The 27,842-nt window shown below is 35.7% G+C and overlaps 1 protein-coding gene across 1 annotated transcript; it reads left to right on the forward strand.

Moving 5' to 3' along the window:
- Positions 1-15,866: 15,866 nt before the first annotated feature.
- LOC115994090 lies at positions 15,867-21,996 on the forward strand. The gene is made up of 5 exons (XM_031118117.1): positions 15,867-15,970; positions 16,190-16,904; positions 17,469-18,952; positions 20,856-20,920; positions 21,647-21,996. The coding sequence occupies exons 2-4, from the start codon at positions 16,313-16,315 to the stop codon at positions 20,913-20,915; spliced, it is 2,136 nt and encodes a 711-aa protein (XP_030973977.1). The 5' UTR covers positions 15,867-15,970; positions 16,190-16,312; the 3' UTR covers positions 20,916-20,920; positions 21,647-21,996.
- Positions 21,997-27,842: the final 5,846 nt, after the last annotated feature.

The raw sequence follows: 27,842 nt of genomic DNA on the forward strand, positions 1-27,842 counted from the left end.
GGATTTTAATCTGTTATGGTTTAGATAGTATTTAATCAATTTCGTATGATAGCATATGTTAAGTTTCCGCACACTAGTTGTTTGACATATTGCTTGAATTGATTAAGTTGTAATTTGGGGGTCTAAACGTTCAAAGGTGTTTTTGTACACGTTTTTGAACTTTCACTATTAATAGAAAATTTTCTGGTGCAATTGTTTAAATATGAGCCATGAAAACAAGTTTGAGTAAAAAGTGAAGAAGAGGGTTAGTTTTTTTTAATAATTTGATAATTCAAGAAGAGGGTGTTATCTCTTTTCTTCTTTTTATTTTTTAATTTTTAATTTTTTAATTTTAGTATAATATTAATTTATGGAGTATGCTACACAATGATTGCTCTCTATCAATAGACCTAAACACAATTATATATTCATGACATATAATAGAATAAAAGAAAGATTAAATCTATTTTTCAATATCTTTCCCGTGCATCACACGGGTTAACGACTGGTATATATAAAAAACCGAAGCCTCTGGAGGTTTCACAATTTTTCATGTCACCACTATTTTCTTTTTATTTTAGGTTTTATATCTTATATATTTATTATTTCTCATCAACATGTAATTATCTTATCAAGTGTTACAATAATTTAGTTTAAGTAAAACTCTATTAATTATATCTACATAACGCACGTTAGGATTAAAAAGAAAAAAGAAAGAGACTCATGTTAAGATTCCTAACGTGTGTGGATTTATTTTAACAACAATCATTGATTGGTATTAGTAAAATCTCATAGGATACCTGCAATGTAGTTGGCACTTCTTTATTAAATCTATAAACTTAGCGGAAGAGTCTGGCAGGACTAGGATGTATAAGGTTTCTTTTTTAACATTTAAAAACAATATTACCCTTCTTCTTCCTTACGCCTGTGATATGTTCTACATACATATCATTATGTCTCTTAAAATTTTTACATGTATAGTTCACTTAGTGCTCTACAAATTGATCCAAACTCCAAAGGAAAAGTTGAATAACAATTAGGATAATTAGAAATTTGAGAATCTGGGTTGCTTAATTATATGATTTTGTAATTACTTTTTTTTCTTCTTCATAGAAACAATGATTTCTCTTTATGCCATGTTTTGTGTTTCTTAACCAGATGATGTCAAAAATCGTTAGTAAATTGCACAGTCCTCAAGTGCTCTAGACAACACCTGCGAAACAGAAACAAAGAAGATCTTGTAGAGAGTATCGGTGTGGTACCGACCAAATACCTTCCGAAGGTCAAGTTAGAGAACTTTCACAACTCTAGAGTGCTAGAGCTAGGGTAAATTATGCGTACCTTGGTTTGTAAGGGCTTTGGGGTTTTTATAGTAGTATAGAATTGACATCTATTTTTTGGCAGAGAGGGTCTTTCCTTGTAGGGAATATTCTCATTAGTACGCATATCTTGCGGGATCCTTTTCTTGTAGAGATCCTCTCGATTAGGGTTAACCGTGGGGCACAAGATTTTTCCTTACATACATATTCGTGGAGGCTGAGCAAGGCCACGCTGCACCCGTCATAGACCTCTTTCTCCCTGTCAGCTTCTTCCCATCGGCCTCTTATCCCGTCTAGCCGTTCCCATCGTCTCACATAGATGTTGTCGGACATTGAGATGGAGTCTTCAGCTTATGATATCGTTGTTTTCGTCTTACTGAATGTACAACAAAAGCTAGTGGGTTCATTTGGGACTATCGGCCTCCTCATACGTGAATTAGTTTATCCTTCTTCCAAAATTACCCTTAACAGCTGCCCCCTACTCCATGGCTTTGTCGGCTTTAGCTAATGGGTTATGGAGTTTAATTTGTAATTTTTTTCTTATTTTTATTTATTCAGAAAAAAGGGGTGCTCATTAATGGTTCCTCGAGCAGCTATCACTAAATGCTAGGACACGTGGCACAAGTTGGTTGGCCTTGTTTCTAAACAAGAGTGTTGCTTCGTTTCCCGTGTATTTTTGTCTTATAAATTGTTCACCTCTTCTTCTCATTTTTCCTTATTTCATCTTTTGCAAATCTTGAGAGAGAGAGAGAGTTGTCATTTCGACATTTTTGCTGCTATCTACTTGCTGATCTTGTCACCTCTACAAACTCGTTTACTAACCTTGTAAGTCCTCTTCTCTTTTTCATTCCTTTTCTATTTCCTTTTTTCTAGTTGGTCATTACTTCTATAGAGAGACCCGTCAACTTAGGTTCTTAGAATACCTCCGTTGCTTATAGGTGAATAGATGTCGGGAGATAGTGAAGCGACGAGTAAGCAGTCGTCAGTCCGTGAGGGAGCGGGCTACGATGAAGTCTTCCCGTCAGGTCATAGGCCCAAGGAAGGTTTATCCTAGTCATCTGGGAGGGAATCTTCTACCCATTCTCCTGTCGACGAGGAGGAAGACTATGACGAAGAGGAAGTAGAGGAAAGAGAGAGAGATGAGGATGAATATGACGAGGGTGGAGGAGAGAATGAGGGGGAGTCAGAGGGAGAAGATGACGAAGATGAGGATGAGAGCAACAGGGGAGCTTCTGTGGAGAGAAGTTCAGGAAGCCCAAGGGATGGTCATACCTGTCCCTTCATTTTTCTTGCCATGTGGACCGACAACGACTTCAAGACAACGATGACAACCAAAATTTTTAACAACTGAAGGGACCATTACCAAATCCTTGATAGCATACCAATCCGTCTACTTGGAAAGTATGAAAAGTACTATTCTAAGAAGACCGTGGATGGTGGCATGTATAATGCCATGTTCGTGGTAGGATTGAGATTGCCTTTAATGACGCTACACCGTTAGTTGGCCATTTTCCTTGGTCTGTCCGTCAGCCAAATTGCCCCAAATGCTTAGAGGATATTCATAGGGGCTGAAATCCTTTGGGGTCGTCTTAGTGGGGGGAACCGTCAACTTACACTGGACGAGTTCTTTTGGTGTTACAGACCCCAACATATCTCCTTATCTTAGGGGATATATCATTTTGCAACGAGAAAGAAGACACTTAGGCTGGTGTTGGACATGCCCGACTCCAATAGAAATTGGAAGGGCATATACTTTTTTGTTAAAAGGACGGACTGGGTATGCCATCAGGAAGAGTGGGTGAAGATGCCTCATGGTTTTAACAACACTTGGGGTATTGTCAAGGATTCAGATCTAGCACCGTCTATCCTTTTACTTTTTCTTTATTTATCTTTCTAAGTTTTTAACATCGTCTGCTTTTTCTCTTTCAGCTAGCGTTCGTCCATGTATAATCAATGAGCAGGAGGCTTTCATCCATCGGGTGCTTGAGATACCCTTTGACGAGAGGAAGTGCAGGGACCTGATCACCCTTGATACACTGCACGCCTATTACGATGGTCTTATGCCGATGCCTGCAGCTCGTAAATTAAATACATACTCCCGTCGATGTAAGTTCCTTTTCCTTAGCTTCTTTCTTTACGTTGTTCTTATTTTCTTCTACTTATCTAACGTTCGTTTCTTACCTTTTGCAGAAATGGAGGCAATAAGGCAAAGAGCCTTGGTAAGGGTGTTAGTTGCGGCACGCAAGAAGGAGGGGGCCTCCTCGTCAGCTCCAAAGGGCGTCGGGAAGGGAACATCCAAGCAGAAGAGCGATGGAAAGGATGATCGTCCGCTCAAGAAAGGACCGGGCGTTCCTACTGTTGAAAAACAGTCAAAGCAGCCATCACCTCCAAAGCCCAGCCATGGAGCCGGTAAAAATCCAATGACCTTGGCTGGTCCCATCATCCAGGGAACTGAATGTCGTCCTCTCATGCACAAGGAACATGCCACTGAGATGATTGAGTCAATCATCAAGGAGACGAACTTGGACCCTTGCGCTGAGCAGTTGACATAGGACTTAAGGGCATTGGGTCTTTTTGACCAGGGTATGTTTTCCTCATACTTTGTTTTATTTTGTATTTTCTTCTCTTGCTGATGGTTGTTTTTGCTTCTAGGTGTTGGTGAGCATGAAGGCATTCTAGGACAGGTGCGTTGCCAAAGAGGGAGTGATCTATCGGCTCCGGAAGCGTCAAGAAATCCAAAACAAGGAGAAGGATCAGTACAAGGAGGCCATTCACACCCTCAACAAGGAGCTAACGGCTGTCACTAAAAAACTGAAGCAAGAATCCATTCTCCGAGAGAAGGCGCAAGAGGCTAAGGAGAATCTAGAGGCGGAGCTAGCGGCCATTTGTGGGCAGGTCGAGACAGCCAAGGCTGATGCCATAACAGAGTTCAAGGCTTCCCAGCCTTTCATTGATGCCTACGCATTCTACTTTGGTGACGGGTTTGAGGACTACCTGAAGCAGGTCAAGTCCGTCTACCTAAACTTGGATTTATCCAAAGTCACCATGGACAACCCTCTGCCAATAACCCCTGTAGGTGGTGACACCATCAGTGAGGAGACCGACGACTCTACTCAGTCAGAGCAGGATCCAAAAGATGACGGTGTTGTCCTTGCCCAACTTGCAGTCAAAGGGCCCATCGCTCCCTTGGCTCCGTCTGCTGAAGACCCTTCTGCCCCTAACGCCCTGAACTTCGCTGCCCAGGATGCCCCGAACTCTGCTCAAGATGCCTAGAACCTAATCACCCAAGACTCCCCAAATGTATAGCTTTAGTTCTTTAGTTTTTATTTTACATCTGTCGCTTTTAGCATGTTTTTTGCTATGTGTTTGATCATTTTTTTTATATGCATATGCTCGTCCATCTTTGTGCATATATGTTAGGATGTACTTGTTCCCTAAAAGGACTTGGTAAATAACTAGGATGGACCCGTCTACTTTGGTGTACTCGTCCACCTATAGACTTAATGATGAACTCGTCCACTTGGACTAAATAATGAACTCGTCCACTTGTGGACTTAATAATTTATGGGCATTCCTATGGGATGAACTCACCACTTATGGACCTGATAATGAACCCGTCCACTTGTGGATTTTGTAATTTCAAGGGATCCCCGTGGGATAAACTCGTCCACTAGAGTACCTAATAATAAACCCATCCACTTGTGGATTTTATAGTTTCAAGGCATCCCCATGGAATAAACTCATCCACTTGTGCAATTAATAGTGAACTCATCCACTTGTGGACTTGATAATTTAAATGGTATCCCTATGGGATGAAATCGTCCATTTGTGGACCTAATAATGAACTCGTCCGTTTGTAGATTTAATAATTTTAATGCATCCTTATGGGATCAACTCATCCATTTGTGGGCTTGGTAATTTAAAGGGCTTCTTAATGGGATGGACTCGTCCACTTGTGGATGTTAGGACAAATGTGAATCATGTTAGGAACATATGTCAATATAAATTTAGCTAATCTTTTGACAAAACACACTTTACTTGTAATTGGGTAGATCTATGATGTGTTTAATGCTTCAAGGAACAAGGTTTCAAGCTCAAGTGTTAAAACTATGCAAGTCTGTCCAAGAATCAAGTGAAGAAGTGCTGAATTTTAAAACTTGACAGCTAGTATCTATCGAGGTTTAAAAGGCTATATAAGCCCAATGCTCGATAGCTGCTCGATAGATAGGGTATCTATCAAGATTTAAGAAAATCAGTTTTTTCAAATCTAATTTCAATCCAATCTGTGTATAGATATTTTGGCTTTCTTTTCTCACAACCCTAAACATATATAAGGATTGTTTTAAGTCATCACAGCTGATGCACCTCAATGTAAAAGTTTTTCACAAGCATATTGTGAACTAGAGACATATGCCCTAGTTCATCTTTTTCTTCAAGAAGCTGCCATGTTTGTACACCATAGGATTTTGTAACCAAGGAGCTTCGTGATCTTCATCGTGTGGATGAACTGAAGAACTTTACAACCAACATCTTTCTCAAGTTGGTGTGTAAGTTGCGTACTGGGATTTGCGTATCAAATTGGTTAGTCATGTACTGGGAGCCATGCATTGAAATGAGAGATTATCACTACAGAACAAGTCCAATTGGGTATTGGGGTAAGGGTTCAACTATAGGTTGGTATAAGGTACTGGGATTCCTTTACTTGTAACCGCTTGTTGTGATAATAGTAAATTCTCGGGAGTAGGGACCTTCAAATCACCCAGTGGGGTTTTTACCGTGTAGGTTTTTCCTATTCATAAACAAATCTGGACTCGAACCATTAAAAGGTTGATATCAACATAATTACTAGCATCTTGCACAATTTTAATTGAATACGTGTAAATTTGTTCAAATGTTAATTTTTATGCTCTACAGGGCTTCGAGGAGTACATGAATTTGATTCTGGATGATGTTGAAGAAGTTAACATCAAGAGAAGAGCAAGAAATCTTTAGGTGGGCTCATTTCCTCATTTTTCTTTACCTTTAATCTCCCAAATGTGCATACTCTGAAAAGTGGTACATCTATTTTATTTCAAATCAATTACTTATCAAAAGGAAAAATGTACAGAGCAAAATCATCTTAAGAGATGCAACACAACAACCACCTCTCTCTCTCACACACACACACATTAAAGTGAAAAGTGATGATTACAACAATTATGTAAGCCGGCATTGTGTTGCCTTTTCAATCCCACTATGGTGTAGCATATTTGTTTATTGGCAATGTTAGAATTTAGATACATCTTGGACATCAAGAATGATTAATGTAATGTATGAATTATATTTGAATGAGTATGGAATGATGGGGCTAAGGGAGGGAAGGAGGGAGATTACATTGAAATTTTATTGCTTTGGTATATAATTTATACCTTGATATTGAATTTTTATTTTCATATTAGGGAAGTTATGTGTCAATTGATTAACCCAACAGCCTTCCCGTGCATTGCAAGGGTAACACTATATATAATCTTTCCTCATTCCTTGTCACTGTCACCTATTCATCTTTTTCATTTGTCTCAAGTTGTTTGGCATCAGCTTCAACCCCCTTCCCCAACTCCAGTCTCCATCTTTTTTTCTTTTTTTTTTCAAAACCTCATATTTTCTTGGGCTGCCGCTCAAACACATGTCTTGTCATATTGTTCATTTAGGACTTCCCTGGCCTCTACTTTTCACCTGTACCATTTTGGCTAGCTGTTATGGATATCTTCCATTGATCAGTACACAATAATCACCATCTTTGAACTACTTCACTTAATCATCCATCAAAGATCAAATCACCAAAATCTACTACATGCTTACTACCAGGTTGAAAATCCCCTTTCAATAATCTCCATCTCTTATTAAACTCAACTCTGATTAAAGGTAATCCCATCGTCCCCTTTGGAATTAGGAGCTAGAAATATAATAAAGGACCACTTTGGCAATTGGATAGTAGGATTATAATTATCTCTTAATATTATAGGCTATAACCAATAGGCTAGCTTAGCTACTGGATTATGGGCCATTCGTGATGGTTTAAATTTAGCTTATCAAAATCTTAATTATACTACTTGAAACATAATATTCTATACAAGTATATTTAATTTTTCTTACTAAGACTTTATCACCCTTTTCACCTCTTAAAAATGAGTAATTTTTAAGTATTCTTGAAGCATGGTGAATGGTGAACCCCACTATAAATGTGAGAGAAATGAGCACTATTTCACTATATTTTGAGAATACCGAAGTATTTTCCCTTAAGAATTACCCACTAGAGATCAGTAGGCTATTATCTGGCACATATCAACAAACCAATATATGTGTTGATGATGCTTTAGCTTTTTTGTGTTTATATTGCCTTTGCCCTTCATCTTAAAATGTATAGTGGGATTGGGAGGTCCAAACAAATGTCCTCTCCACCACTTTTGTTATATATGATATGTATATTATGGATTTTTTTTTTTTTTTTTGGGTAGAAGCAGGAAAGTCTTATTTAATTATAACAAAGTTTATACAGACACAACTATATTCGGCCTTATGGGACATATTCTACTAATCCTTAGGCTTGCCATATCCCTTACAAAACAATGGAATACAAAATTGGGACAGGTGTCGTAGATGGTCAAAAGTTGCTGCTGGTGGTTTCCCTGTTTTGCTAAAGCATCTATGCATTCATTGGCCTCACGGTAGATGTGGCGCACCTAGACCACCCATGCCCGTTCCATAAGACTCTTGCAATCACAGATTAAAGGAAATACATCAGGAAGGAAATTGTCAACTGTAGCAGTTAACCAGGATAATACTATCACAGAATCAAGCTCTAGTTGGATAAATTTGAAACCCAAATCCCACACCCAGGGATGGCAATTGTGAACCAACCTGTGGGTACCTGGCCCGACCCGACCCTAATGGGTCGAGTTTTACCCAACCCAATAAACAGTAGGGTCGAGTCTAGGTTTTTAAAATAAAACTCGAAACGGGTCCGAGTCGGGTTCGGGTTTTTCCAATACTTGGCCCAAACCCGGACTTAGACCCGACCCACTTAGTTTAGCTAAATTTACCAAAAAACCTAACTATATATATTACCTTATATCTAACCCTAAGTCTCATTCTCATTCTAAACCTCACTCTCTGATTCAGCAGCCACCCCTCTCACGCCTCAACCTTACTCAGTTTCCAGTTTCCACTTTCAATCTCAACTCAAGCAATCAAGCCCCAAGCCCTCCCTCAAGGGACCAAGAAAATCCTTGCCAACAAGCCTAGCCATAATCAAGCATCAAGCACCTCGCCAGCAAGTCGAAACTCTCAACAATCAAGAAAATCTCACACAACTACCGTGAACTACCCTTCACCTGTTACAGACCCACAACTAGATGGGTTTGGGTTTTTTCTCTTCTCATGTTTTTGTGAGCAAAATTTGGGTTTGGGTTTTGTTTTTATGAGCCAAATTTGTTGGTTTTTTTTTTTTTTGGTGTTTTGTTAGTGGGACTTTCAGATTTGCTAATTTTATTTCTGGATTTGTAAAATTCTTAGGATTTGTTGGATTTTTTTTTTTTTTTTTTTTTTTTTTTTTTTTTTTTTTTTTGTACAGATTGGTTTGTTAGATCTTGGCATCCGTTTGGATGCCAAGAAAATATTGTTCTGTGATGATTTGTGATTTTGGGTTTGTATCGATTTCATTTTTTATGATTTTGAGCCGGGGCCCACGGGCCTTGCAAGCTTCGATGGGGCGAGTTTGGGTGCAACAAAAAAAACCCGTTTATTAAACGAGCCAGGTTCAGGTAACAGGCATAGTCCTGCGGGTCGGGTTCGAGTATAAAGAAACCTGGCCCGAACCCGACTCATTGCCATTCCTACCCACGCCAACATGAGAGCTTGACGCATAGCTCCCAATTTGGCCATATTGTTAGTAGTAATACCCATACTTAAAGAAAATCCTGATATCCATAAACCTAAGCAATCTCATAGCAGATCCCCTGCCCCGGCCCTATTTGGGTTGTCTAAAGCACTACCATCCGTGTTTAGCTTAGTGAATGGGTCAACTGGGGCAATCCACTTGATAGTTTGAGGAATACTATTCCTAACGGGTTTAATAGGGTTGGCCAAGTAAAAGAATTCGATCGCAACTTAAATCGTTTTGTGGACAATTCCATGCTAGGATCTAGATTGGTTTTTAAAAATATGCTCGTTTCTAGATAACCATAAATGCCAACATAGGAATGGAAAGTATATATTCCAAGGAAGTTGCTGGTGCAAGTATGACTCAATTGGAAATGGCATTGGTTTGCAGCCAGGATTGTAAGGGTGTTTGAAAAAAAGATAATGGCAAGATGCCCGGGGAATGATCCCATACGTCCTTGGCCTAAGGGCAATCTCTTAAAATATGGATCATGGTTTCAGGAGAGTTGCATCTAGGACATATATTATTCTCATTTGGATGACAGAAGGCTAAATACTGCCTTGTAGGAACCTGATTTCGCATAGCTTTCCAAACGAAAACTTGGATTTTTTAGTGACAGTGGAGCTTCCAGATCCAATTCCACAATTGTTTATTTATAGGGACCTTAGCTTGTTGGTATAAATATTTCGAGGCTAACCTAACCAAGCAGATACCATTATTGTGAGGCCACACAAAGGAATCAAATATCCTAGTAAGTTGCACCACAGGGATACCTTTAATAAGTTGCTTGAGTTGCACAGGGAAGAGGACTTGAAGGAAATCTAATGTCCATGCATGATTGTTTTGCAAAGAGCACACTAATCGTTGCACCTCATTTGGCATTAATGGCCCTACAATATGACTTTGTAGCGTGCCCTTAGGGATCCAATGATCCTCCCATACCTGAATAGTTTGACCGTCCCCTAGGATCCATCTCATCCCTCGCCGTAATGATTGTATTCCTTCATGTAGGGCTTTCCAAATGTGGGACCCTTGAGGAGTCCTAACACTTTGAAAAAGGTTTGTGTGGGGAAAATATTTGGCTTTTAAAACTTGTGCCCATAACATATTCGGCTGTTGTTGATGTCTCCAAGCCTGATTCATAAGCATAGCCATATTCATGTGTCGACTCATTTTTAAGCTCAGTCCCCTGGCCTCCTACGGGGACACGATAGTATCCCAGCTAATAGTATGTCAACTTTTGTGCTGTGTTGTATCTCCCCATAAGAATTGGCAATTAATTTTATCTAAATTTCGGCTTACTTTCTGCGGGAGTAGCGTTGTTTGCATAGTATAGAGGGGAATGGAAGCCGTTGAGGATTTGATCAATGTGACACGACCGACCATAGACAGATATTTGGCTTACCAACCTTGAATTTTCTTTTGGATTTTATCGACAAGATATTGGTATGCGTTGGCCATATGGCATGTGGAAAAAATAGGGGTTCCTAAATAGGTTCCTATTTGCATCGTGGTTGGGATATCAAATGTTCCCGCAATCAAATCCTTTGTTCTTCGAGGGGTATTAGGTGAGAACCAAATACGTGATTTATGAGTACTAATAATTTGGCCCGAGCACTAGCAAAATTTCTGTAAAATGTTTCTAAGGCTCTGGCATACCGTTAACTTGGCTTTGGTGAAGAGAAATATATCATCTACAAAGAATAAATGTGATATCCGAATTTGCCCTCTGAACACAATGGGATGGATCGTATTGTCCCTTACCGCCGCTTCCAGCAGAATGGAGAGGCGTTCTAAACAGAAAATAAAGAGATACGGGGATAAAGGATCTCCTTGATGCACTCACCTACTAGGGATCAATTTCGGAAGTGGAGATCCATTCCACTGAATAGAATATCAAGTAGAGGAGACCATGTTCATAATAAGTGTAATTAATGTTGGCAGGACTTGGAAGAACTCAAGCGATTCTTGGATAAAATGACCATTCTAGGTGATCATAGGCTTTATCCAGATCAAGCTTTAGAGCTACGTAACCCCTTTGTCTGCCTCTACAGACCAACATACGAATAATCTCCTGAACCAAAATAATATTGTCACTAGTTCTACTACTCGGGACAAACCCTGCCTGACAAGGATTAATAATATTTGCAATATAGGGTTTGAGTATTTGAAGGATAATTTTAGAGACCAAATTATATAAAGTATTGCATAAACAAATTGGCCGAAATTGAGTGATCATCTCCAGGTGGGACACCTTCGGGATAAGTACGAGATTGGTGAGACCCCAATCTACCGGGATCGTCATATTTTCAAAAATTTCTTGAATGACCTGAATCACACTCGGGCCTACTATATGCCAACTTTTTTGGAAAAAAAACTGCATGATATCCATCCAGCCCGGGGGCCTTCAAGGGAGGAAGAGAGAACATGTTCCTAGCTATCTCCTCGGGTTGGGGAATGCTAGTGAGCCATTGGTAATGCAATAAGAAAGGACTATTTTGACTATGTTGCTGACCTAAGGAGGCTTTAGATCTATGATGAGACGAGGTGGATGTAAACAACGTTTTAAACGTGCCTCGAATATGTAGTGTTAATTCTTCGCTTGACATCCATATCCCAATTCCATCTTTAAGGTTGACAATACGAGACTGGCTTTGATGCTGTAACATTTTTAGGTGAAAGAATTTTGCATTAGCATCACCATAATTTAACCACAAGATTCTAGATTTAAGTTTCCAAAACAAATATTCTTGGTGAAGGGTATCATTGTATTTCTAGATAAGCTGGTGTTCTAAAGAAAATAAAAAGGTAGATGATTTGCTTGATAAAGCCACTTGGATACCTTGAAGCCTGGCTAAAAGACGATTATTTCTCTAAAATAAATTTCCAAAGATATTTTTATTCCAATCCATAATACTACTTGTTAAAAATTTTAGGCATTGTGGAAATGTAGATAAGGAAGAGGAGGAGGACGGGAGAGCTTTCGAGGAAGTCCAACTCTATTTCACAAGGTGTGAGAAAGAGGGGTCTGTGAGCCACATTTGCTTGAACTTAAAAGGCTTAGGCAATCTACAATTCGAGTGATCGGTATCTAGCTATATGGGGAAATGGTTAGATTTAGTATGAGGAAGATGATGAATTTCCAATCTGGGGAAATGAATATTTCCATTCCGCATTTCCTAGACCTCTATCTAAATGTTCTTTTATATTACGATACCAAATCGGATTTTTTTTGTCCACATAAATCGGGGTCCATGAAAACCTAAATCCATTAGCCCACATTGATTAATACACTCTCTAAAAGCTGAAATTCTATTTCTATTTAAAGGTAAACCTCCCATTTTTTCATCCTCAGCAAGCATTTCATTAAAATCTCCTAATAAAACCCAAGGTAAATTAACCGATGGAGCTAGATTTTTTAAATATTCCCATAACATTTTCCTCTTATTAAAATTAGGAGAAGCATAAATAGCAGTGAGAAGAAAATTATGGGATTGAGAAGGTACCTTAACCAGCGCATGTATGCTATACTCACTCATGGTAAGCATCTCCACTTTGAGGTTGCGACCCTCATTCCACAGCTAATCTGATGATCAAGTCGATTCCATGATTATAAGTTCATAACCCTAGCCCATTCCCATTTTGGGTGGAACAAATCTACAAATATTCTAGTTAGGTTAAGAGGGATCTTGAACTAAGTTCATTCCATACCAGGACAGACCGGGATAGGGTTAGGTTATATACATTTGAATTATGAGAAGGTGTTATTCGAGCGTATCTAAATAGATACTATGTTTACATATGGATCCCTACGTTGTTACATTCCATTTAGGATTAGGAATAGGCATAATTGGACTTGCCTTTTACTTCTCTCTCGTTATTTAGGACCCTATTCATCTCTTTGGGCTTTTATTGAATCGAGAAATAGGTTTGATTGTCTATCTTTTTGATATAAAGCATCCTCCGGATAATTCAAATCGAAGTAATTGGATGCCGGACTCGAGCCTATATGACATGACCAATCAATAGAAATACCATTGTCATATATTCCATACATCACACTAGATAGATATCATAAATAATTACATTAAATTAGATTCATTACATGAATAATTATAATTAGATCCTCTATATTAGAGATTATTTAATATAGAATTTAAATAATATATTATTTTATAATAGATAAAAAATATAACTTTTACTATTAAACATATTCTAAATATTTAAGCATATTCTAAATATAATATATAATTTTAGAAATATAGAGAATAAATTAATATATATATATATATATATATATATATATATATATAATATAGAGACATAAGTGGGTAGCGAGAATCGAACCCACATCATTAGCTTGGAAGGCTAGGGGTTATAGTCGACGTTGAGTCATCATTTTTAACATCTCTAATTCAAAACTGAACGTGAAACTTTGGTTTCATTCAGCTCCTTTATGAAAGTTATTAATTTAATAAAAATTAGAAAGTTATTTAAAGGATTTGTTTATACCTGTTCTCGAAGTTTAACTTAATATAATTTTCTCCTTTCAGCCTAAAAAAAAAAAAAAGTGATGGAAAGAGAAAGCTGGATGATTAAAATAATAAAATTAAATGTTAAATGGAATAGATAGAAGTTTTAATTAATTTCCCTTTAAAAGCTAAAGTGTAAAAAGAAGACCCCTCGGGGTTTAGGTAGACATGGCAAAACGGGTTAGAATTTTCTGACCTGACTCGACCCGAACCTGATTTTTTTAACCCGAAGCAAAAACGGGTTGACCCGTGACCCGATCTGAACTATTTTAAAATTTTTTTTTTTGGTAAAAAAAAAAAAGTAAAATTAAGACAACATTGGTTTAATTGTTTATTGTGAGTTTTAAGGAAACAATTGATATATTTACATAACTGTATGTAAATTAATTGAAAGATAAATGGTTGAGCATTCTGTAATGAGTAAAGATTTTTAGATATCAAAAAGTAAAGTACATGCCAAGATAATCTGGTTACAGTAGAGTTAAAAACATAGGTTTAAAATTATAGACATGTGTGAGAAACATTCACAAGTGTGAAAATAGTGAAGCCAAAGTATCAAATTAGCATAAATTATGAATGCTTAGACATATTTTTTAAATAATTTATATCCAAAATAAACGACTTTTCAAAATAAATTATGATATTTCCTAGAGCGTGTGTTGCTTAACAATGATATGATATTCATAAAAGAGACCATTTACAAATAAGTAAGCAATCAAACTTTAATGTATATCTCAATTGAAATAGAGTGCCAGCCACAGTTAATAATAAATTATAAAATTAATTTTCAAGATTATAAATTTCTTATATGTTTTTATTCTTTATCAAATGAGTTATCCAATAAGTCATTTATAATTTTGTTTTATATTTTGGAATGTTGATATTATGTAAAAATAAAACTTGTGTATTTGTTTTACTTATCTTTGTATTATTTTGTTTTAGATAGCAATGTTAGGATTTGTATAATTTTAAAATTATTGAATAAGTATTAATAAGTTTAATTGAGTTCATTCTTAATATAAGTGGTGAATTCAAAATAATGCATTTTACATTAAGTAATTTGTTGCATAGCTTTTCCAAATGGCAAATACATGTTGTTTTCTTTATAAAAAAAAAAAAAAAAAATTATGTGAAAAATACGGGTCAACCCGACCCGACCCACAACTCAATTGACCCGAACCCGTTTTTAACCCGCTTAAAATGACCTGTGACCCGTTTGACCCACAACGATTGACCAACCCGAACCTGCCCCGCCCCGTCCCGCCCGTTTTGCCATGTCTAGGTTTAGGTTAGTTGCAAATTGACCACTATATTATTAATTTTGTATTATTATATTGAGTATTGACATGTGATATTAGAGATTTAAGAATTGTCTACCTTAGTATATAAAAAATAAAACTAATTTTAAAATAATAATACATGTACAACACAGCCCTGTTTTTACTTTTTAGTAGTCAATTATTATTATAGTTAAGGAAACTAATTAAGATTAAAAAAAGAAAGGAGTAATTTGAACAATTCTTCAGCCTGTGCAGAATGATGGCAGGGGCAGGGGTGATTTTACATTTTGCCCAAAATAGGTAAAATAAAGAATTGAGGTGGTGAGGGAGAATCGGGTGAAAATAGGCAAATACCATGTTTTGGTAAAATTTGTGATAAATTAGCATTGTTTTAGAAATATATAATAGTGTACCACTTTTTTAGTACTCGAGTTTCCCAAAATCGAGTTCTAAATGGTATTCGAGTTCAGTGAACTCGAGTTCCTATGTAAGTCGTGAGTGTGACAATGCTAACATGGAAAATGTGCATAAAAAAAAAACTAATGTAGGGAAATTGAGTACTGTAGACTACTCAATTTCACTTAAATCGAGTACCTTATTTTTTTTATACTTTTTTTTTATTAAAAAAAATGATAAATTGTTATATATTTTTAAAACAGTGTTAATTTATTATAAATTTTGTCAAAACAGTATTTGACTATTTTTGCATTTGACTATTTTCCCTAGAGAATCGTATCTGTATTGGTATTGGGAAACGTAAACAGCTTTCGTCACGATAATATCGGGGCATTTTAGTTTTAAATCGAAATCCACTTTTTTTTTTTTTTTTTCGTGGAGAGTTGGCTGTTAGCACCGAAGAAGAAGAAGATATAGGGTAGGCAGAGTAAAATCAATCTCACCTTCCTCAACCTCAATCCATTTCCAATTTCTCCACCGCCACTGGTATTTGTTTTTTTCTCATTCCTTTTCTTCTGTCACATCTCTTTTATTTTTTTCAATTATTTTTTTCGACTTCATATTATATTATGAGTATGACCCATACCACCTTAGTAAAATAGTATTATGTAAAACACTTTCCAGTTTCATTTCTTTATTAGTAACCAAATAAACAAAGCTTCAATTTTATTGTTAAATAAAGAAAATGGTTTGTTTGTTTTTCAGATATATCTCTGTGCAATTGATTACTGAAGAGAGAGAGAGAGAGAGAGAGAGAGAGCGTTCAATAAAATTGGTTTGTGGGATTGTATATATGTTATTATAAAATAATAATAATAGTGAGAGAAAATGAGTTGCGATGCAATAATACATTGTTGGACGTTCGGTGGACTAGTGGGTGCATTTCTTGATCTGGGTATAGCCTTTTTCTTGCTATTTGCATCAACAATTGCTTATTTGGCCTCCAAATTTCTGGGTTTGTTCGGATTGTGTCTGCCTGGGGACCCCATTAGACAAAGAGCATTAGTGGAGTGGCCACCTGAGAAAACCGCTTCGGTTCTGTTGTTGGTGAAGCACAAATTTCCTTTCAATTCAATATGGGCTGATACTGATTCTGATCCTGAACACCCCAAGAGGAATCACAAGAAGAGGCATGTCGGTGAAGCATCATCTACTGGGGGAAGAAGTCTGGTGGAAGGGAATAATAATGAAGCTGCTTCTGTGTTTGGTACCTCTCCAGCTGGGGAACAAGGGAGGTTTCATTTTAAGGGAGGTGTTCAGAGGAAGAGACTTGTTCTTCGCCACCGGCACAAAGGAAAGGCTGTTGACTGTGGCAAGTCTTCGCCTTTTTCTTTGGATGCAACTCAGACTCCTTCTAGTGTTGGTAAAATAGGGATTCAGATTACTGAAGAAGGCACCTCTGTTCCTGTTAATTCTGGAGGTGATGGTCTTTCATGTTAATGTTACTTTGCTATAATCAACTTTTATTTTAAACAATAATACTAGATTCTACAAGTTTTATGATTTACCTGTGTGTTTTTATTTTTTAATAACAAATGCTGTTTAATGAATGCAGGAGATGCCCATGTAGTAAAATGATCGTTAATATATTATTGTGACATTTTAAAACATCCTATTTTAAACGACCTGCTGTTTAATTAAGCATAAGATTATATCTAAATTTATACCAATGAAAGTAAGAAGAAGACTTTCATTTTCAAATGAGCCTATTTGATGAATCTATCACACCGAACATCTTTGTCGTCTAGAGTAAAATGAAGTTGCCACATTTTCCATTCCAATTGACTAATTTTCTTACACAATGCACACATTGCATATGAAAAAGAGAATGTAGCCCTTAGTAGATGCTCAATGGGGCTTGAAGCTTCCTAGAAGAAGCAGAGTAACTTTGTTCTTGAATTTGGAGACAAAACAGTTTTACATGGTTTTGAATTGAATGAATTTGTTGACGAAAATAAATATGTTGAGGCATTACCTGTTGCAGAGTTCATGAGCAATAGTGATGAGACAAATACAATCCGAGTCTTGGAACAAGCACTTGAAGAAGAGCGCACTGCTCATGCTGCTCTGTACCTTGAACTTGAGAAAGAGAGAAGTGCTTCTGCTACTGCAGCAGATGAAACCATGGCTATGATATTGCGTCTACAAGAAGAGAAGGCATTGATTGGAATGGAAGCTAAGCAATACCAGAGGCTGATAGAAGAAAAATCTGCTTATGATGCTGAGGAAATGAACATTCTCAAAGAGATCTTACTGAGGAGAGAAAGGGAAAAACACTTTTTAGAGAAGGATGTTGAAGCTTGCAGGCAAATGATATTTGGAAATGATCAATTGGATGCTGACGTGGAGGCCACAAAAACACAAGGAATATCATCTTTGTTGTATTCAAGTGAAGACCCGATGCTAATGCTGCGGCAGATTAGCTCATCCATGCATGAGAAGGAAATGGTGAAAAACACAACTAGTTCTAGAGATGAGGAGTCTTTTGATTTGCAAAATCGTACTATTGCTTTTGGTAAAGAATTGCCATATCCAGAATTGGATGAAGATGCTGACATTTCAAAAGGAGACATTTGTAGTCATAGGCATCCAAGTACTGACAAGCATCCAGATTTTGTAAGTTGTGATGGGTTTCAAGAGAAGGGTATGGTCTCCATGGATGAGAATTCTCTTACTCAACAAAGAGAATTGCAAACACAAGAGGCTTGCTCACAATCAAATCAGTCAAGTACTCAGGGATTTAATTTGCATGTGGAAAGCAATAATCCAGCTGGGGAAGGATGGGAGCAAAGTGATAATATAATTCTCTCCCAAAGACTGGCAACAACGACAATCGAATCACGTAATGAAGATAAGGTTACTTCACATAATGTTGATTATGCAGAAATGCCTGAAAAAGAAACAAAACGGGAAACCAAAGTTTCACATAACTCAGTTTCTGATACAGAGCTTCATATTCATGATGTTCATGTCATTGATGATGAGTCTAGTATGTCTAATGAAGTCAGAGTAAATAAGACTGAACAGCTTTTAAGGAATGCCTCCTCGAACCTTCACAGAATAGATGATAGTCTAACCCTAAGTAGGTTGGAGACTGGGCTAGGCTTCAACAGAAGCAGGTCAGACTTAACTAGTGGACTGCCTCCAAAAGTTCCTTTGCGCGGCAAAACTTTGGTTTCTAATTTACGGAGGAATTCTATGTCTGCAATTGATTTACGCAGAAATTCAATGTCTTCAATTGATTATGAAAGGTTAAAAATTGATAACGAAGTTGAGATGCTTCATGAAAGACTAAGGATTGTGCAAGAAGGAAGAGAGAAGCTAAAGTTCAGTTTGGGGAACAAGGGAAGGGAAAATTTTCAGTTGCAACTTCTGGAGGATATAGCAAGCCAGCTTCGAGAGATTCGGCAGTTAACAGAGCCTGGAAAAGCCATTCGTCAGGCTTCTTTGCCCCCTCCATCCTCTAAGGTATGTTGTAAAATTTTTCTTTCATTAATCACTGCATGGCTATTTCTTTATCAAATAGTTAGAGTGGCAATACTAGCTTATTATTCCCGACAGTCAGATTCTTCTATATTAGTGGCATTAATATTTATTACGTAAGAGACTAAATCTCTTTGGTTTCCATTTTTCTATTTGGTTAAAACTTCTCCCATTATGTAGTTAAAAATACTTAAATAGAAATATCAAACAATGAGGATAGAAAAGTAAATTAAAATATCTTAAAATGCCCAAAAAACACAATACCCACTAATAATAAGATACCCTCACTCCTATTTTCACTCTAATTCAATTTTTCCTTACTTTTAGCCTTTCAACTGTGGGCAAGCCAATTAAGATGATAGAAAAAGAGATAAAATTTCAATTGAAAGTTTTAGAATTATGGTTAAACAATTAAATTCAACACTTCCTAATAACTTAAACTTTTGAAAGAATTGGTTATTTATCATGGTATCAAAACAAGAGGTTCATAGTTCAGCCCCTACTAGGAATAAAATGTGTTGTAACAGAATAACTAAAATTTTTCATAAGTTTGGTTGTGAGATGTAATATTAGAATAAAACTTAAGATATATTTTAGGAAATATCTTACTCATAATTATATTTCCTAAAAAATAATATTTTTTGAATTTGAGAGAGAAATTGGTTATTTTTTGATATTTTTTATTTTCATAATTGTTATATGCATATAGAAAGTTTATTTATTTGGAAATATATTAATTTTAGAAATTACTACACCTACTATGGAATAACCCTTTTAGAATGGAATGGTTATTTCTCATTTTAAAGAATATCTATTTATAAGGAATGACTATTCGTTGTAATAAAAATATAACCAAACTATTGAAGAGTTTTTTTTTTTTTGGAAGGCATTGAAGAGTTAAATCATAAGAATAACTATTACATTATAATTATAAGGTTTATTACAGTTTACCAAATATATCCTTAGTAAAATCAGTAATTCATCAAAAGTGATTTAACAATAAGACAAATTAACTACACAAAGGCAAATTGAGAAATTTAAAAGTGCCCACCAAATTCTACACTCACTAACCCCAGATACACACACCCACGTAATATAGCTACATTATCAAACAAAAGATTGAATAAAAAGGTAATTAAAAGTGAAAAAAAAAAGAAAAAAAAAATCAAATTTCATAAAATTTGGACACATGTTTTATACTTAAACTTTATCTACTTGTGGTACGACTTAAGAAATTTCTTTTTATTTAAAAAAAAAAAAAAAAAAAGCCTTTGAACACCCGTAGCGCATGTGAAGAGGCTACCATTATATATTGAATCATCTGTATACAGTATCTAGGTGCAATAATCTGCTGCAGCTTGTGTGGGAGATTGTAGGATCAATTATCCGTAGAGTTTCAGGTTTTCAGCTGGGTGTTGAGGTACTTGGCCACAAGAATTAAATGACATGTCTTTCCTTAAGATTTGTTCTCTGAGAATTTTGTCAGCCAATTTTTAAACTTTAAAGCCCTACCTTAAATATTCAAGAAAATATTTTCTTGATATGATATTTCTTAGAGCAACTCCTTACTTTGTCAATTGTACTATTGTTTTTTTAAACCTCAATGGATTGGTCTAGGGTTGTCGAGGCCTTGTGAGGTCCATAAGGTTCTAGGTTTAAAACTCCTAGCTTGTATCTTTGGGCCACCACCAAGGGATTCCTCCTTGTTAACACTTGGTGTATGTAAGATGGGGGGACTACACACACCTAAGTGAATAGTCAAGTATTTGAAGAGATCTGGACACTCACATTAGCAAAAATTATTTTTGTTTTGAATTTTTTGTGCTCCACATGAAGATTTTATTGCTCCCTGAAATATGGTTGCTGATACCAGCTTATGTATAAGCAGATTATGTCACAGAAAAGACATTGGCGCAGTGCATCTCTAGGACTACGTGGAAGCACTTAAACAAGGTATGTCACACCTACATGATGGCTTTGATTATGATGCTTTTGGATACTTTAAATGGAGCTCCAGTTAAACTGATCACGTTCCCCCACCAAAGAAAGAAAAAATAAAGGATTTTTTTTTTTTTTGGGGGGGGGGGGGGGGGGGGGTGGTGGTGTAGAGGGGACTTGTGGCACTTTACACTTTTTGCCATCTTGCCACTTCTAAAACTAAAACAAATTTAAAACAGTTACGTGCGCCTCAAGGGACTATTTTGGTGACTTCTTATGATAATGTTTTCTGCCTCACCTACAAGGCTAAAATATCACAATTACAATAATATCACCTTGTTTAAGCAGTGGTGTTCCTAAATAATATATTGGGGAAGAATAATTAAAGATAAATGTCACTCAACCATAGGTACATATGATTGTATTTTCATCAAATTTCCAACAGTTGCTTGCCACAGAAACTTAAAGTTCAAGTTGATAGAATGAAAAGACTTAAAATGGGGTTTTCTTTTACTACCCTGAACCCACAAGGAAAAAAAGAGAAAAAAGAAATTCTTTAGATATAGATTCCTTGGGAGTGTGATATTTGGGTGCCACTTTCTGAATTTTCTATATACTTTGCACTTGAAATGTAAAGTTCTGCAGCTATCTAAACTGTGATGTTGGGTTCCTTTCTAAGCAAAAAAAGCCTGATGATCAAAATCTTCTAGAGCCTGTTATTGATGTTGTTTCTTTCATTAGGTATGTATGAAGCCGCCTGCTGGATAATTTGCTAGAGATAACGGGATGGAAGCTATACTGTTTTCCTAGCTTATGAGTGTAGAAATGGTGATTTTGACCACATTCTAGTGCTTTTAGGTGCCGCTTCAGAATAGAATTTCTGTTGACTATAATCTCCTATATCGTGAACAGTTGTTTCACATGAGTTTGGGTTTCTGTGTAGATAATAGTTGTAATAAAGATGAAGTTTGTTGTGACAAGTTTTTGTTGTCGATTTCATTATTTTATAAGATTATCATATCTTGCATTGCCAATAAATTTGGAAGGGGGTGGTCATATAGATTAATCTTACATTTAAGACTATGAAAAATGATCTGGAGAAGCAGCAATTTTCTGCCTGATGTATAGTACACTTGGTTTAATTGGTTCTTATCGAGAATCTACAAGATAGTTTAGAATTGGTCAAACTTATTATATAGAGTTCCTAAAGAATTATATCATTTTAGCAGTTTGATATACCTGATTTTGGCTTCAACTCATTTGTGATTTATTTTGCCCTTTCCCAAATTTTGCAACAGACTATGGGTGAGTTTGGTTCAGCTTTTTGTAAAAGTGCATAATGAAAAAGTTGAGTTTTCAAAAAGAGTATAATGAAAAAGTGCATTTTCAAAAAGCTAAGTGTTTGGTAAATCTGTTAAAAAGTGCTTTTTGAAAAAGTTGAGTGGTTGGCTAGCACTTATAAAAGTGGCAGTTTGAGGGATAAATTACCAAAAAGGACAATGTATATATAAGAGAGTTTATTTCATATATATATATATATATATATTTTTTTTTTCTTTGGATGTGAGTTTGGTTCATATTTAAATCAACTACTTCATCATACTTAAATCAATTTTTCTCTTTCTAAAAAAATTATTTTTTTCTCACCAATTTTAGCTAATAATAACCTACCATTTAAGATTTATTGTGAAAATATTGTGATAAAAATTGATACTGATTTTAATTTTAACGTGCTATTAAAATTATATTTTTCTCTTTCTAAAAAATTTATTTTTTTTCTCACCAATATTAACTAATAATAACCTACCACTTTAGATTTATTGGGAAAGTATTGTGAAAATATTGTGATAAAAATTGATACTGATTTTAATTTGAACGTATTATTAAAATTATTTTTTTCTCACCAATATTAACTAATAATAACCTACCACTTAAAATTTATTGTGAAAGTACTGTGAAAATATTGTGATACCATTTTTTTTTTTTCCTCTTTTTTTGTCCTCCACACACATACCGCATTTTTTTTTCCTTTGTTTTTTTCTCCTCCACACACGTACCCTTACACTTTTCTTTTTTTACTTCTTTCCTCTTTTGCAACCTACCACTTCCTCCAAACTCAGAACGTTCCAGCTCTCCTTTTTTTTTTTTTTTTTTTTTTTTTTTTTTCCTTTACTCTTTTCTGCTCTTTGTTTTTCCCTGAACATTCCACAGACTCACAGAGCTCTCCTTTAGTCATTCTTCCTCTCTTTTTTTTCCCTTCTCTTAGAACATCGTCTGTAAACACCCATGCAAGGGATTGCATTTTTTTTTTTTTTTTTCCCTTAGTTGATTTGGGAATTTGTTATAGATTTTTTTGTGTTTGGATTTGGAAATTTGTTATTGAGAGGGCAGAGCAGAGAGATGAGATGAGAAGAATGAGGACCGCGTGAGAACTGAAGCCATTTATCAAGGGTAATTTGGTATTTTTCGGTAGAGCCCCACAGATACCATTCAAACGCACATTCGACTTTTTGTTTATGGACCTCCAGAGGTCCATAATTGTCTTGCGCGTTTATGCCTTCGTCCAAAACGCAACTTTTATATAAAAGTTGCGTTTCTGCTTCACCAAACGGTAATTTTTGTCCAACTTTTAAACAAACGCGTGTTTCAGCCCCTAAAAGCTGAAACAAACGGGCACTATAGCATTTGGTGAACATAACCTAATAAAATGAGTGACGGTAGCCTATTGATTCATTCTTCTAGGGATTTAAGTTAGTGAGGGCTATATTATCTGCGCTTATCAGAACTGAATACGTTGTGATATGCTTCTTGTTTTTTAGTTTGAGTCGCGTAACTTAAAAACGTTTGCAAGCTGGAGCTGATTAGGTTATTTCTTGACATTTGTTCTTTGGCATATTCTTGCTCAAAATATAAAGTTCTTATTTGTTTTCAAATTATTTTGGTGACTTGCAAGCCATACCGCCTTGCTAAATTCGTTGTTGGAGACGTTCAAAAAACTATTATCAAAATTGCTAAGCTCTCATTACTGCATTATACGCAAAAGCCCTTTGAACCTTGTTATAGGAGTTTATATTGTATATACAGTTGTGATAACCTTTATGGAAGAGTCAAAATGTCCTAGGGATGAGGTTTCCCTCACCAGCTGTCATTGTCAAGAATATTCCCAATTCCTTGTAACCAAGTATCCTATATATGCCAAGAGCTTTGTAGCTCAACCGGTACCTTCTATTGTTTTCGATCGAGACATCTCAGGTTCAAATTCTCTTGTTATAACAAAAAAAAATGTAATGGATGAGGGCTAAACAAGAACTTTTTAGCTCCTTTTTTTGAATCTCAAACTCTCATTCATTTCTAAATACCAGGGACGGAACCAGGATTCGTACCTTGGGGGGGCCAAAGCTTAAAACCAAAAAAAAAAATTATGAAAATAAAAACTAACATCTATTTCATATTCAACAAAGTACTACATACAAAATAAGTATTTCTTAAATATTTCATATTATAAAATACATCAACAAAATATAATATACAAAATAAGTGTTTCTTATTTTGTGCGTGATTTTTGTTTAGTCCATATTTATTTATTTATTTTGTTTTTATAGTTAAAGGGGCACGAATTTTATTTATTTCTTTCTTTCCTTATAGGGCAATATCTAAATATTTTAGAGGGAGAGAGACAAATATATATTTAAGTGCAAATCTTAATTTTTTTATACCAGTTTTTTTTTTTTTTTTAATTGCCAGGGGCTGGTATTAAGGCCTGCATATATTAGGTTTTTTTTTTGGGAAGGGGGGGGGGGGGGGGCAATGGCCCCCTCTGCCCTACTGTGGGTCCGTCCCTGCTAAATACCCCTCTTGACCCTTGTCTTTAAGTTGTTTTTTAGTTTTCCCTACAAACAATTTTCCTTCATTTCCAATATCTCTCTCTCTCTCTCTCTCTCTCTCTCTCTCTCTATATATATATATATATTAGAGGGTTGGGTTCAAGTTACACCTGGTGTAATTCTAAGCAATGTTACATCACTCAATAACTTGTTATTGAATTAATATTTTAAAAATCTAACCGTTGAATTGCATATTTTATATGTTCTTAACATGCATGTCAATTTTCATATCAATCGGATTCTATTTATCATTTGATTTATAAACTCATTTTTTATGCATTATTTTAAATTACAAAAATTTGGATTTTAACAATTGATTAATGATGTGACTATTAATTTTTTATCACTTCGAAATTTTGCAAGCATGAAAAATATACGAAGATAATATAATCTAACGTGGATTTATCAATATTTGCATCCAATTAAAAAATATTGAGTGGTGTAATATTGTTTAGAGTTATACCAGGTATAACTTAAACCCAACCCAACCCATATATATATTAAGTTCTTTTTCTGGATCTCAATCGATACAGTGGTTGGCCACTCAGTGGTCTTTGTTGGTAGTAAGGGTGGATGAAGGCTTTAGTCTTCACCACAGGTGTCGTTGTAGTGGTTCCGTAGATGAACAGGCTACATATGCTCTTTTTTGGATGCAGAACTTTGTGTTTATTATGTTCATGTCATTGATGACGACTTTATTCTGTAGCTAGCTTGCTGAACGTCTTCACTAATAAGTTGTGGAGACACGTTATCATTGTCATCAAGGTGTACTAACTGTAAAAGCTTGTTCTTAGAGCATTGAACTTATTAGGGATTTGTACATCATGAGTAGGAGTTAGTTTTGCTGTCCAAACAACTTAATTTTTGGAAGGTCTTGTACAGACGGCTATATAAGTCATGAATGAAATTCCTTCATGCACTGAACAAAGTACATTAAGGAGCCCCACAATCCAAATGAACAACTTATTGGCAAAAAAGAATCCCCATTTTGAATAACACTACTAAATATTTAATTGAAAGATAAAATCAACATTATTAAAATCCTATAGACGTGAAGAGTGATGTCAAACCAAGCAGAAGCTTCCTAGGCAAGTCCATAGCAAAATCCTCTTCTTGGTCGAGATGTGAGAATTGACAGGAAAAACACTAGGGCTGTGACAGAGGAACAGAGAGCTACAAGTGATGAGATGGCAAAAATGTTGAATGCAGGCTTTCCTTCCAAAGTTGGCACACCAATACCCTCCTTGACGCCACCAGGAACGGTTGATGATGTTGCAAATGCAACCGTTGCAATAAGTGCTGCAACTACAGAGCAGGATTCTGAGGTTTTGCTCAGCCATTCACTGCCATCTTTGACAAGGTCTTTGTGTGTATCTGTAAATATATCCTTCGGGGTTTGGCCCCTGTTGTTGTATTTAACGAAGAAATGTGGTGGCATTGAGTCCTTAACAAACTACAAACGCAGAATAATTGATCTCAAAAAATAAAGTTTTATACCCCAACTCTGCAAAAGTTGTAATAATCTAAATTATATTTGAAAGGGTAAAACTTAAATACAGTTATTTAAGTGTTGTATCTTAAATTTCCCAATTAAATTCAACCATATTGTTGTATTAACCAATGAAATATATTAGTGCTTGTTTGTTTACACTTTCCTCCGGCAAAAAGTACTTTTTGAAACCAAATAAATAATATATGCGTTTGGTAAGATTTTAAAAGCTGCTTTTACACAAAAGCTACATTTTTGAATTGTGAAGGAACTCCACTTTTACACAAGGTAGCTCTAATCTGCTTTGGCAAAAGCCAAAGGGCTTTTAAACATTACCATTGGAAAGCGACTGGCTATTTCCCAAATTGCCCACAGTGTTTTCTTAAAAACACAATTTTATCCTTTGATAAATCAAGGCAGATTGTCATTTGCAGCCCCAAAACCCTTTGATAAATTAATTGCTACAAAGACCACAAAAAAATAGCCTCTAGCCCAGGTTCAATTCTATAACAAATTTCCAAATCCAAACACAAAAAAATCTATAGCAAATTCCCAAATCATCTAAGGAAAAAAAAAAAAAAAAAGATCAATCCCTTGCAAATTAGGATTCCTCAATCCCATTACTTCATTTTGTAAAAAAAAAAACGATCTCACCCATTTCTACCGCATGTTGTTAGCAGTGGGGAAGAGATCAAGCAGTGGTGGGGAGGAAGACAAGCGGCGGTGAAGGCAGAGCAGATTAGTAGACGACGGAGGTGTGTTAAGGAAGACAGGCGGCTATGAAGGCAAAGATCAAGCACCGATCTAACCCATTCCTCCCTTAGTGATTTCCCCCTCTCTCTATCTTCGTTTGATGAGAATCAATGGTGTGGTTGTGTGTGACCTTTAAGTCCGTGTGTTTTGATGGGATAGAGGGAAAGAAACTTTCAGATGAAGTGCTAAGAGAAAAGGAAGAAAGGAAGGAAGAAAAAAGAGGAAGAAAGAGAGCTCTCAAGAACATTTTGGAGTTTGGAGGAAGTGGTAGGGAAAAAAAGAAAAGAAGGAGAAAAAGAAAATAGTAAGGGTACGTGTGTGGAGGAGAAAAAAAGAGGGGAAAAAAAAGGAGAAAAGAAGGAAATATGATACATGTCTGGAGGAGAAAAAAAGAGAGAAAAAAAAGAAAGGAAAAAAAAGAAGGAAATGCTATCACAATATTTTCATAATAAATCTTAAGTGATAGGTTATTATTAGTTAATATTGATGAGAAAAAAATAATTTTTTTAGAAAGAGAAAAAAATAATTTTAATAGTATGTTCAAATTAAAATTAGTATCAATTATCATAATATTTTCACAATAAATCTTAAGTGGTAGATTATTATTAGCTAATATTGGTGAGAAAAAAAAATTTAGAAAGAGAAAAATTGATATAAGTATTATGTAGTTGATTTAAGTATGAAATAAACTCTTTTATATATATATTGTCCTTTTTGGTAATCTTTCACTCAAACCACCACTTTTATAAGTGTTAGCCCAACACTTAAACTTTTTCAAAAACCACTTTTTAATAACTTTTACCAAATACTC

Source organism: Quercus lobata, chromosome 6 (assembly GCF_001633185.2).
Source record: "Quercus lobata isolate SW786 chromosome 6, ValleyOak3.0 Primary Assembly, whole genome shotgun sequence".
NCBI classification, from domain to species: Eukaryota; Viridiplantae; Streptophyta; class Magnoliopsida; order Fagales; family Fagaceae; genus Quercus; species Quercus lobata.